The 14,504-nt window shown below is 34.5% G+C and overlaps 1 protein-coding gene across 1 annotated transcript in view; it reads left to right on the top strand.

The window, feature by feature from the left end:
- The window catches only part of LOC139685565 (uncharacterized), a 71,622-nt gene that overhangs the window by 8,588 nt on the left and 48,530 nt on the right, over positions 1 to 14,504 (top strand). The window contains exons 6-8 of the mRNA XM_071582512.1: positions 2,856 to 3,069; positions 7,086 to 7,227; positions 8,923 to 9,008. Of these exons, the coding sequence (XP_071438613.1) occupies positions 2,856 to 3,069; positions 7,086 to 7,227; positions 8,923 to 9,008 (442 nt within the window). The remainder of the gene's footprint in view (positions 1 to 2,855; positions 3,070 to 7,085; positions 7,228 to 8,922; positions 9,009 to 14,504) is intronic.

Below are 14,504 nucleotides of genomic sequence, written 5' to 3'. Positions count from 1 at the left end.
GTGGAATAGTGTGATTGCATTGCTATCATTGTATTCCTGAATAAAATATTCATAGCTGCTTTCCTTCGAACTTTTTCCATCACAATTAAGATCAGCAGAGTTTGGACTCAAATGGTGGAGATTATGAATTTTAGATAAAGATAGCTTTGTTACCATTGCCACTAAAATATTTCGGTAGAAATAGATACAAAATTATTTTAATGGAGTATTTTTCTCCAGTTCTTTTGAATGAGCCTTTTACTTGGGATCTGAAGCCTTTTACTCGGGATCTGATACTGTTGCTGCATTCCACATGATTTGTGGAATATTTGATATATTCCGTAATATCTTTGGGTTTTCGTTACTCTTGCTCATGTTTATCATTCCATATTAAGGAATGCCCCTCCCCGGACTACAACATTGACGTGGTGGAAGGGCTTATGCGTTCCGATGACCCCTAGAGCTGTGCTGGTGGGAGTAATAATAATTGCTCCTGGTAGGGTCACCCATGCCAGATAGGTCGAAGGTTAGGAGCCAGACAAAAGGTAGTCCACGCAGCGTCTGTTCTTCTTCCCATACAGCGGCAGGGACGAAAGCCAACGAGGGGTGGCCATAGTATTAAATGAAGAGGTAGGAAGAAGCGTAGTCAACATAGAGCAGGTAACGGATAGATAATTACTAGTAGAGATAAAAGCAGAACTGAAAAACTTGGTTATTATTCAGGTATACATGCCACCGAGCAACCTTACGGAGGAAGAGGTCGATAGGATATACGAACAGTTAGAGGACATTATCGCGTATGTTCCTGCAGGGAAACATTTGATAGTGATGGGAGATTGGAATGCGACGGTAGGCAAAATAAGAGATGGTGACGAGGTCGGGGACTACGGTTTAGGCACGAGGAATGACCGTGGGGAGAAAGCAGTTGAGTTCTGCAGGAGAGGGCTTAGTCATCACCAACACTTGGTTTAGACACCACAAAAGATGCAGGTATACATGGAAAATGCCAGGTGACTCAGAAAGGTATCAGCTAGATTATATCCTGGTTAGACACAGGTTTAGGAACAGTGTGATAAATTCGCACAGTTTCCCGGGAGCAGATGCGGACTGTGACCACAATTTAGTTGCTATGAAATGTAGCGTCCGGTTCAAAAAGATAAGGCAGTGGCGGCGACAAAAGGGTAGAGAGTAGGGCAAATGATTACTTAGGGGAGGACCAGTTTGGGTTTAGGAAGGGGAGAGGTACGGGTGATGCCATTGCAGTTATGAGATGATTAATTGAGAGGAATATAGAACACAACCATGAGGTATTTGCCTATTTCGTAGATTTCAAAAAAGCGTTTGATCGAGTGAATTGGGAAAAACTAATGAGTATATTGCAGAAAATAGGACTAGATTGGTGGGAAAGGAGGCTAATCCGCAACCTGTACATGTCTCAGGCAGCTCAGGTGCGAGTGGGGAACGGGGAGTCCGGATGGGCAGTGTTAGGAAGAGGTGTAAGGCAGGGTTGCCCATTATCACCGTTGCTGTTCAACCTGTATGCAGCGGAAATGATTAAGGAGGCATGGGAAGAACTGGAGGTAGGAATGAAAGTGGGCGGGGATTTTGTAAAATCAGTTAGGTTTGCTGATGATCAAGCTTTAGTTTGTCAGTCAGCCAAGGGGTTGCAAGCATTGCTTAGTGAATTGGAAATTCAGTGCGACAGGTATGGGATGGGAATCAATATTAATAAAACAAAGGTTATGCGATTTTCTAGAAAGAAAAAGTCTAAGCTAAACATTAAAATAGGAGGGCAAAAACGAGAGCAGGTAGAACAGTTTACATATCTCTGTAGTGTTTTGGACTAACACGGTCAAAGTAGTAGGGACGTAAGGAGAAGAATTGCGCTGGGCAAAGAGGCTTTCACAAGGAGGAGGGGGTTGATGAGAGGGACGTTGAGTAAGGATGTTAAGAAAAGACTCGTAAAAACTTTGATATGGAGCGTAGCTATGCATGGTGCGGAAACGTGGTCATTGAAGCAGGAAAGTACTTAGAGCTTAAGAGGGACCTGATGTAGAGTAAGATGTTGTGTTTTCTATGGGTCACAAATTATTTAATTAGTAATTATGTCCATCCAAAAACTTACCTTAACTGGTAGATTACCTAATAATGATAATTAAGGAATGCAAGGGTTATGAATGATTTCCCTTGCCACTTTTTTGGGTTTTTTTCCTCCCTCAGCATTTGAAACTTTTTAAATGTATGTAACCTGATAAATATTCAATTCCCACTCATCTAAGATCAGCGCATGACTGTGTCTTTTATGCCTGCTTTTGCCTCTTAAAATGTCACCAGATTCCCTTTCATTGTCATTCATGGAAGGAAACTTGCATAGGAAAGGTGCAGAGGTCGAGGGGTTTGAGACGTAAATGATCCCTGATGTTAGCATATGCCACTTACCAATGGACCTTTCCCGTATTTCCTATCTGCATCTTGCTTTGCTTACCCTCCTTTAATTTGTATCTGAATTTCAGGTTAATCTACTCGGGAACCTTTCTTTTGATTTGTTATATTTAAAACTTTTCTTTTGCCAAGGCTTGAGCCGAAGTCAAAATTAGTATTGAATTACTATTTATTATATGTATGTCTGTTTTAAAGCAAACAGCAGTAAATAATCTTAGGAAATCCTTTTGATAACACTTATATACCTTAAGGTCTTGGGCATAATTTTATCAAATTTAATAATCATTTTCGCAATAAAAAGTTGTGTCTTCAACTAATCATTTCTCATTAACCAAACCAGGTTTCCACACTTATGCTGTCTTACTAAGGTATGACTACTTATAGGTTGCTTTTTTTAATACTAGCATTGATATGCCTTTTAATTTTCCTTGCAGTCAAGCGCATTAGCGGAGCCGAGTATAATGGAGTTATTAAATGCAATGTCCAAAATGGATCCTGATGTGGGGGCTGTGGTGATGGATTTGGATGTTAACATTAACTACTTAAAAATGATGAAAGGAGTGGCATATTTAAAGGATCCAAACAGCATATTGCTAGCTACTGCAACAGAATATAAAATTCCATTTGCTGGAACTCTAAATTTTATTGGTACATACTTAAATGGCTGAGTGCATTAATTTACACTAATTTAACTAATTGTTCTGTAGTAATTCAGCTCTAAGTCAGTCTCCGTATTCACACAGTTCCAAACTCTTTGTCATATAATTCATTCGGTGCTTATTTTATGTTTCTTCCAAATTTATGTTGAGAGCTATATCAAAACAACTCTTTGATTGAAAAATTAAGATAACTTAAAAACTGTGAGTAAATAAGTATGTTGAATCGCTAATTTAGAGTAGTATGGAATTATTTTTGTAAGAGAGATGCCATATTTTTATGATTACTGATCTTCCGCACTGAGAACCCTCATTTAATTTTTGGAGTTTGAAAAATTTGTCTGAGGTATTGGTCAAATTTAAGATTTTGCATGGGGAGTGATGGTAGTTTTCACATTTGCTTCCAAGGTGCTCCAAGGGTTGTGGTCATTTGCTCTTTAACTATTCCTCAAAGAAAATTACAATCCATTTTTCAAAACCACAAGCATACTGAAAATAGCCGGTGGTATTACATTATTAATATTGTGTGTTTACTTTAGACTTATTTTAGCTCTGCGTGAAATTAGAAATAATTAAATAGTTCTGATTAATTCATTCTTCAATAAATCCATGTTACTCTAAACTTAAAAATGAGAACTGAAATCTTATACTGGCCGTCTTTGTGGTTACATTTTGGAGGGCTAATTCATGGCGATGGACTTAGACATCTGCATTTCTGTTGAATTCCTCCTATTTCTCTAGACTGAAGGGGTGTTGGATTTTATGTAGAAGGTTCAAAATAGTCTCGACAATAGTGCTTTGAATATGCAAGTGTCATTCCCATGATTTAAAAGGTGTTTTATGCAAGTGTGCAAAATTTAATAGCAAAAATAATAAACTGCGGGCAGTATTACAGATTCCATGCACATGCCACTATATTTTGAAGGAACTAATATTTATTCATTATACAAGGTCTCCCAGTTATGTTAATAATGTTCTTTGGGTAATTTAAAATTTTCATTAACTGATTAACCCATCAGTCTTTCATTTTTGGTCACTAAATTGACCAAGTATGCATTGGGGCCTCTTATCTTGGTTTAACTTGTTTAAGGTACTGCAATTTCTGCAATGCTTAAGTGCACATTTGAAGATTTCAGAATATGTATGCTAATACTTATTTCTATGGAAAAGGTGACCAAAGTGACAAGCTTCCAAAGTTCAAAGCTCTATCATTGTAAATTCAGGGGTGGTGGAAATGAAATCATTGCATAGAAAGTATTTCAAATAAATTTTTAATATTATTGCGCTCAACAGTTACATTTCATAATTAGTTTTTAAATCAATGACGTTTCTAAATGGTAGAAAGGAGATATTATCAGTAAACAACCTTATCTTCTAGAAAACTCTTTTCCTGTCAGGAAAAAGAAAGAACATATAAGCCAAGTATTGATGGAAATATTAATGTATATGCAGTACAATAATAAGAGCAAACTAAGGATAGTTCTGTTGAGGGAATACTGCTTTAAATTCCATGACAATGCAAACTCAGTGAAAGGTTTACTGATATTCGTGGCACAGTAGTCGTAGGCACTGTGTTGTATAGTTAACGGAACTCATGTTTAATAATGGTAATGATGCATTTATGAGGTTTGGTTTAAAGTTTGTTTGATACTTAAAAGTTGCTATACTTAATAATGGACTCAACGAATATCCTTCCAAGTTCTAACTTTAGAAAGTGAGGTTGGAATGCTTTATTCAAAGAATTATTTTCAAAGGGTCTTATTTTCAGCTCTTTTAGGATTACATGTATTGCTTAAAGGAAGTTGTTCACAGCACTGGAATATTATTTAAAGCTTATAAATTAAAATTTTCAAGCAGCATTGTGCTAGAGAAAAAGATCCTCAATGCCTTTTCCTGGCAAAACCGTTGAAAACAAAAAACAGTGCATTGTAAGCCCTAAGTATTCATTCATACTTGGTTCTAGTGTTCGTGGTAAATTTTTTATGCTAATGCCTTAATAGTCCATAATATGGAAAAAATAAAAGGCCCTCTTCCTCTATATATTATAGAATATATATATATATATATATATGTGTGTGTGTGTGTATATATGTGTATATATTTGTATATATATGTATATATATTTATATATATATATATATATATATATATATATATATAATGGGCTGACACAACATAACACAAATAGAAAAGAATAGACACATATAAAAGAACACTTACACGGTAAATTGTTCGAGCTTTCGGCCCTCTCAGGGGCCTTCTTCAAGAGTGTCTCTCTTGAAGAAGGCCCCTGAGAGGGCCGAAAGCTCGAACAATTTACCGTGTAAGTGTTCTTTTATATGTGTCTATTCTTTTCTATTTGTGTTATGTTGTGTCAGCCCATTATTGTGCCGCTCGTATGAGTTTTTCCGGACAATCGTTATATATATATATATATATATATATATATATATATATATATATATATATATATATATATATATATATATATGTATGTATATATATATATGTATATATATATATATATATATATATATATATATATATATATATATATATATATATATATATTATATATATATAAGTATATATATAAAATATTTATGATTTTATATATATATATATACACACACACATACTCATTCACATAGAAATAGGTTTACGGAAAAGGGATAGGAACACTTAAAGGATGAACACAGTAGAGGTGGGGAAGGTGGAATCAGGATAATCACGAGTGGAAAAATATTTCCTAAACCTGGACTTGAACTCCGGATCTTTCCACTTGCGGGGTGGATGCTCTCAAGCTCTTGCTGGTGGGTGTTCATTCTTTACATATGTCCCTATCCCTTTTCCTTATATCTATTTCTATGTGAATGAGTATCGCATGTATTTTTTAACATTTAGGACATTGAGCCATTCACATCTCTCATCATTACTTTTCTTTCTTCCTCTGCACGTTGGTCACCTTTATTATTCTTGCAAATGGCATTAACTCTAGAGTTCCTCATAAAACAAATATGTAACTATTATTCTACAAGTCTTAGGTGTTTGAGCTTCTTTCATACTTTAATTATATTTCTCTGGGAGTGTATGTACTTCTCTGCTTAGATGGGATAACTTCGTATTCACCCTTAATTAAAATTAATAAGATTTAATTTTATATCATAATTGAACCAGAAGGGTTAAATCTACTGGTAGCTATGAAAAAGAATCTTTAAACCCTGTAATTATTAAGTTATTCTCTTGCCTTAACCGTACATTAAATTGTAATTTTTAGGATAAATTACCTTGTTGTCATATACATGACTTGTGGGAATATTTTTATTTTAATCTTGGAACTTCATAGTTAACATCAAAATGACTGAACTACCTCCTTTATCAATGTTTTCAAATTAATATTGTAATCCTGTTGAAGTATGGACTTTGGTTAATAATATAAACAAGAAATCAGAGAAAATAATTCCAATGTGATTATGATTTTCTATTGAAACATACCTGAAACAAAAGTGCTGAAATGAATTAATTTTACGAACTAAAAACTTTATTACTCTTAATTATTAATTGCATTCATACTGATTGAGTTTCATTTCATGGATTCAAGAAATCTGAGTTTTTAGAGAATACCAAGACTTAAAATTTGACCTACCTATTTGATTAATGCCTTGCTAGTTCATTCAAATGTAAAAATAAATTTTGATCTGAGTTACTGTATTCTGAGGAGTACTTATCATACCTTAATTTGTTAGTGAAGCAGAGAGATGAGATTTCGGAGTAGGGTCTAAAATATTAAGCGCAAAATTTTAAGATGTGATTTAGCTGAATTGGGATTTACATTATTTCATTAAAATAAAAGCATTTACGTATTTTTACTCAGCCAATTCGATAAATTAGAAAGTCATGTGGTGTAGTCACTTGTCGTGTGCTTTAATATCTAATAATATTCTTGTTATAAAATGATTATTGTCCTTTGAATGTGTTTTCTACTGTTTCATTCAATCTCATTCCTAGGCCCCGGCTACTTTAGTGATACAGTGAAGTCTGTGTCAGGCAAGGAGCCTATTGTGATGGGCAAACCTAGTATTATTGGAGGAGAGTACCTCCAAAAAGTCCACTGTATAGTTCCAAAAAGGACTCTCATGATAGGAGACACGTAAGTTATGTTTCCATTAGCCACTCAATTAGTTGATGGTTTTTGATTTTGGTCATTGAACTGTTGTCTTTGGTTTATCTCTTTTAACAATTTAAATTGCATACTCATTGGATCCAGTCATTTTTAAGAAAATGTCTCTTATTCCCTGCACAAGTACAGAGTGCATATTGAATTGAGATGTGTGTTCATTAGGTTCCGACTTAAGCCAAAATCGGTCCAACATCAGCACCTTTTCCATGCACTTTGTTCAGGAAAGCACTTTCCTAACCAGATGAGGCATTGTAATGACAAATACAAATTATTGTTGAGTGTATAGCATTTCAGAGCATATGGCAAAATACACGGTGTTCATCAGGTTGAAGGTTGAAGATTAGTTTAGCTATTTGTTTGGAGAAGTCCAGTCACAAGTCAAGCAGTAAACTCTCAAGTCATCAGTCTCGAGCTGCACATTGGTGTTTTCATAAGCAACTTAGTTAAAATTCTTTTCATAAAGAACTTAGTTAAAATTCAAAAAAGTTAAAAACCCTGTTATGGTCACAAAGGGGAGTGGGCATACCTCTCATCACCCTTTATTAATTGAGTCATGGCTGTTGATACGTACTGTGTAAATGATGTGCTATACTCTCATAATGAATCCTATTTTTGTAACTGTTAACTAACCCAGAAACTTATGTTTTAAATGCATAGTTTTCAAGATGTATTGAAATCAGTGGAGAACAACAAACTGGGCAGTATTTTTTTTCTCCATATTTTTGGTTTTATGCATTAATATGTACTTAATGAAGCATTGCTGCGTGGAATATCCGTGCCTTCAAAAATCCAAAGAAATATTTTGGTGTAGATGTTTTTAGATAGTTAAATACAGTTGGAAGTTGATTATTGATTCCAATTCTTGTCATATGAAATTGAGGGATGTAGGAGCCGATGGAAGTGGTGATTTGCGAATTGACTAGGTAGGTGTTAATGCATATTGTCGGTAATTCTTAATATGATGTGTGCTCAATTTTTGCTGTACATGAAGTATTCAATATGATCGTGTATATGTCATGTGTATGGCAGGATTGTTATTGGTGACCCATTACTTTTGTTTATGAATAAAATGGTCAAATGATGAAATTGGCTGTTCAGAATAGGGGTGAATTATGCCAACAGCTTTGTTTCAGCCCAATGCATAAAAACTCTGAGATTACATAGAGCATTTTCATCTGTAAATGAATTCATACGAAGTGTATCTTCCAGTAAGTGTGGAAACTGATTGCTGATTTGTTGGAAATAATGCCTTCAAGTTGGGTATGGAAAATGTATTAGGCAGAACCCTGAATAGATAAATATCTAACCCATAGCCTTTTGGCTGCAAGCGGATATTACATACTATACTATCTTGACTGAATTTATTAAATATGTAGTAGAAAACCTAATAATGATTCATCGGTGATTGTGCAAAATCTATTAGCCCAGTATGGTGAATTTGAGAATTTTAGCCAAAAATCCAAAATTAGAACCATGATTTCACGATATTAAGTAGGAAACAACTCTTTCATTATTGGCTTTGTATCTGTATCCTAGATAGTTTGGCAGGTGATCTATTAATGGGATTTTCCAATTGGAATGCAATTTTTGTGTAATATCATTCATTTGCGGTCTAAGAGTACTTGGAAAATTATAGTTTTCAATCCCCATGCACTTCCCTTCCAGAATTTCACATGACATCGGATTTGCATCCAACTGTGGGTTTATCAGCCTTATGGTCTTGAGTGGTGTGAACACACTGGACGACATAGGTAGAGAATCCTTTGTTCCTGATTATTACATATCCAGCCTCTGTGACATGGCTCCTTTGCTGCCTTAATGTTTGTTTTACTACAAAATATTAGTATTTTTAGCTTTAAATTTTTTACTAGAATTTGTCTTCAACTCCATAGGAGTTGATGTGTTTGGGAAATTATTTTATATGTGTTGATTTTTTGAAGCAAGTAACTTGCTTGAGAGAAATTGTTAAATCTATTTTTTATCATACTATATTCATTTTTGACTTCATGATGTTATGATAAAAAAGTGGCGTTGAAAAAACATTAAGTATAGTTCATTGTTGATTGTTAAAGTATCAATATGCTGTCAGTATGTGCATAAAGAATTCTATATAGTTTATAAAACTACTCAAAGCTCCTAATTACTTGCACTCTTAATGCATTAAATGCATCTTTTCAGCCAGAAAAAATTAATTAACATGCACAATGGTTTGAAAGAACATATTTTAAATGTGTGTGTGATATAAATGACCCTTTGCACCCCAGAATTTTTTGTATGGGCATTTGTCAGCCCAAAATCTTTAAAAAGAGATGATTGCAATTATCAATTATGAATGCACCTCACTTCGAGTATTAATTGGCTATGTTGGAATTTCAAAATGTAATTTGTTCTATGTGGGTTGAGTTACTTACTTGGTAATGGAGGAATTGTACGTCAGTGGATGACTCTGTTAATGTTATTGTCGCAGCATTTCACATAGTTATTTTAATTTTTGGTAATTCAGAAACTACAGAAGAATCTCATGACTCAATTTTTTCAGGAACGAGGAAAGCTGTCAAAATTTCTCGAATTGCAATATATTTTATGTATTTTAGGAGCACAGTGTTTTGCTAAAAAGGAAGCTGAATGCTTCTTTTTGGGATACTAAAACTTAGCATCACTTAACAGAATAATAGCATTGCTCTTTTGGTAGTAGTATCCCTTAGGTTATTTTAGATAACTTAACTGCTGGATTCATGGTTTCTCCAAGAGTAAAACATTACATCAAGCAGAGTGAATGGCATGGAGGCAAACTTCTCTTTAGATATTTCCCGAATCTCTTTGAGTGCCATCACTATCCATTTTCAGTGATCATTGGAGTACATGTTGGGGCTTTTGGCACCATCATGTCACTTACCTCTGATATTTTTTTCTGTATTTTTGTCAAGTGCATCATTTTTGACCCAATCATCAGAAATCCATTCTATTTAAAAACTAAAATTATGAAAGCAGGGTATCACATGTGTGTCTCTATTATTGCCTTGTGAGGATATTCTTTTGAGATGATGTGTGTATAATTTATTGAAATGGCGAAGTTCATCCTACTGTAGTGAACTTGTATCTGTGTGTTTATGACTTGTTCACCCTGTAGTCACCTCATACAACCAAACTGGAATCTTTTGGTTTCTGCATGTGTCGTAAGTCAAAGGGCACCCTGTTGATGTGATAGTCATCCAATGTATTCCTTGCATCTCCATTGCCGAAGGAAACAATCCAATCTATGTCAACCCTGGTTGATGCAAGACATTTCCAGAAATTTCCAAGTTGATACGTGGTACTTATACGTCCATTCTACCTCATTTCACTTAGTTTTCCCGGGGTGGGGCAGTGGAACACTACTCTGCATGATCTTTTCGAGGCACCATTCTCTGTTTCTAATGGTGTGGTGTGTCCCTTTATAGTTATGTCATCTCGCCGTGAAACTTGATTTACTTATACTAGAGGATCTCCCATGAGGGTGGAAGTTGAGCATTATCTGTGTGTTCCTACCGGTGGCCTCTTTGGTCTTTCGTTCGCCGGGAATTCTTAACAAATTTCCAGTTTTGCTGCAGCAGTGTGCGCTAGAGAATCCTCAGCATATGGAATTACATTCTCATTGGAAGTGATCATCGAGGGCTTGACAACTGCATGTATCTTGAGGCACATTTTGTGTTGATTAGTCATCATCAAATGTGCATTTGGACCTGAACCGAGACTCCTCTTCTGTACCACTGTGTGCCATTCTAGCCATGTGCCTACATGGCATTGAGGCTCATGAAACCATCCTCTGATAAATCATGTTTTCAATACCTATGGAGAGATATGTGGTATCTAGGAATCACTCCTTGCAAGGCATACACGGGCTCCAGATGTTTGTTAGTATAACAAACTAATGCAATGGGTCCTTGCCAGCCCTGGTGGTGGTGGGGTAACGTCCTGGTCTGCCGACCCAGAGGTCACGGGGTTGATTCCCATCTAGGTGGTGTCTCCTCCACCTTGGGCTTGGGTGTATGTAATTGTCAAATTGTTATATCAATGTTCCAAGTCCGATGTAAACGTCGAAGAGCTGTTTTTGGACTAATGCATAAATAAATAAATAAATTTTCTCTGTCCAAAACACGAGGAGTTTCCTGGACTGTTAAAGCAGAGGATGCGTTAAGTTAGCCAGTTTTGATCTTTTGTATCAATTCAATCACATATTTACCATGCAGCTCTCATTTACCTCACCCCATGGCATTCACAATGATGTCATATATGTCTGATATTTTGCTTTTGATTGCCACCATTATTTGTTTGATGTGATGAGCTAAGCCAACTCCCCAGAAGTTATAAACTTGGATTTTTAATTACTGGGGAAAATTCTTGGAGTGACATGAGGTGGCAATAGCTGTTGCCAACATGAACATTCCCAAAAACATAATACATCTTTTTCATTTGCCACCAGCAAATTCACAGCCGATGGTTAGGAGAAATAAGATATTGCAAAATTAATGGTGCAAAATAAGTCAAACTGGTGATTATCTCTTAGAAAGGGATCTTTAACATTGATGAGAACATTCAGGCACAAATTTAATATGCATAAGAGCATAAACCTTTGCCATTGGCTGTTAAGAATTCCAATAACTTCAAATATTATACATTTTATTTCTGTGTATGAAACCTTAAACAAAATTTCATTGTTACTGATTTCAGTAATTATCTTTTCCACTAAAGGCACTGTAAAAACAATGTTAGTGGCTTCAATGCAATTGCAAAATGCACAAGGGAATTCTTTATATCAAAAGAAAAATCAAAAAGAAACAAAACTGTGACTCAATAAATTGTGTATTTTGAATGCAATAAACAAAATTCATCCCACAACCTGGAAATTTTCGTGTAGTTGACCAAGCTGTCCAACTTACACGCCGTAGTTCAAAGTTAAATGCTGAGACTCAGGGTTTTCATATTTAGTTAATCTGGGAAGTGGGGAATCCTAACCATATTTGCATCAAGTCTTGACTTCACATATCAGACCTGGTTCTATAACTTCTCACATCATTTGCTTATGTCTGGTTGTGGAATAGATACTACGTACGAGTATAGATACAGTGCTCAGTTGCATATGGGTGATTACTGTAATCAAGATAGCTCTAGATGCTTAAAATGCCTTTTTTATTAGAATAATTCCTTTAAGTCAGCACCTGAATTTTCATTCTATGTGATAGATGAAGGTGGATAAATTTTGCTAGGCACCAAACACGTGAAGCAAAAACTACTAAAACAATTTTACTTTCCTTAATAATTGCAATAAGACTGTGTACAGATCTCTCAGAAAAGATCTCACTCAGAAAAGATGTGACAGGAACCATTGGTAACCAGAGAGGGTGCTTCTTGCTATCTTGATGAGTTTACTTCTAATTGCTGTACTTTAAGCAATAGTTTACTGTCTAAGAAAGAGATTGTATTAAATTGTAGTTCACATTCATCATAGCACTGAAGCTTTTATTTGACTTAGTTAAAAACAGAAGAAAAGTCAGATGGAATGAGTGAAAAGGATGCCTTGCCTTCATAAGTTTTGTATTACCTAATTTTTCAGTTATGAATGTAGATAATAATAATTTTTTGTTCTTGTCAATCCTGAATAGTCAACATTGATAGCTATTAATACCAAGTAAAACACCATGCAGTGGACAAATAAAGCCAAAGGCTTGATCATTGCTCTCTGTTACCATTGTTACCCATGATGTAGCATGCTTTATAACCATGAATCCCCTAATCCCACTACTTCAGTGATTTGTAGTTGTGACAAGGGCTGAGTTATGTTTGGGGTTTAATCCAATTATATTTGAAGAAGGTTGATGAAGTATTTGATATTCATCATCTAAATAATAATAACTGTAATATTGTTGAATATTGCAGAACTGTGATCATGCCATATGGTCCAAATTAACTATATTTGATGCCAGGGCTCCTAATTGACATGCTGAGTGATTGAGAATTCCGATTTCATAGAGCCGAGCGCTTGAGGTTCTACTGCGTATCCGTCAGTTCTGTATTCTGTTTCCTTATAAATAATTAGTATTGTGATAAAAATCATGACATTTTTGGGACCAGTTTTGCATTTTAATTTTATGCATAACAAGATTTAATGATCTCCTTGAAATTCCATTATGATTAGGATTATTTTCCTAGCAGTGTTAGTTGTATAAATTATTTAAACATTTGATGTTTGCCTTATTTCACCGAGCACTGCACCATTTATATATATATATATATATATATATATATATATATATATATATATATATATATATATATGTATGTACATATAATATTTTCAGATATTTTAGAATTTCAGGAAAATTTACTATGCTTCTGAATTGATGTTAATTATTAAATCAGTACTTTTCATATGCATTTTAAAGTGGAGGTTATACCAATCCTTAGATATTTTCAATAGAATTGAATGGAATTTTAGTTTTATGTTAATGGAGTTATTTATTTTAGTGCCATTTAGCACAACATGACTTTCAAAACATGTTATTGGTCATATTTTGAACATTGTTAAACTCCTTATTAATTGTTGTGTTTTATGTGATTCTCCTTAGCATATTTGAGCAAAAGTGCATCAAGTACATTCTTTCTAACGATATGTTTCAGTTTGAATTTAACAACTTTGGTGGGTGTCTCTGTTTTTGACTGATGCAAGAAATTTCATATTGCTACTGAAAGTTAAGGAGAAAAGGAAAAATCAGTTCAACTTTTCCTGCAAAAATATGGTGTTGTTTATGGATCCATGGAGAAGTGAAAATGTAACTATTTTAGTTTGCCAAAAATTGTTGTTCAAATTATTTATCAATTATAAATATTATTATAATTTCATGTTATAACTTGTATCCCAATGATTGGGATATTTCTGAGGTATCATGGGCTCAACCGCGTGTGCTTTCAAAATTTCATGTTAGTTGAAAAATAAAAGATTTAAAAAAATTCAAATTTTATGTTGTATTCAATCTGTATGATGTGTTCATGACTTTGGTGTTAGCCATGGCCTAATTGAAGCATTATTGTAACTAATAATTTCAATGGCATGGTGTGCTATTTTGTCAGTTTAAAACAGATAAGTATATTTTATCAGTGGCAAAATAATAGAATAAAAATAATGTTTGTGCTCATGAAGCTCCGAACATTCTTATGTTATGAGCATACTTAGACCAGAGTACTTGAATTGTTTTCCAACATTATAAAAC

Source organism: Hetaerina americana, unplaced genomic scaffold (genome assembly GCF_022747635.1).
Source record: "Hetaerina americana unplaced genomic scaffold, ioHetAmer1.1.p SCAF_116, whole genome shotgun sequence".
NCBI classification, from domain to species: Eukaryota; Metazoa; Arthropoda; class Insecta; order Odonata; family Calopterygidae; genus Hetaerina; species Hetaerina americana.
This window is presented reverse-complemented; position numbering and strand designations above follow the sequence as displayed.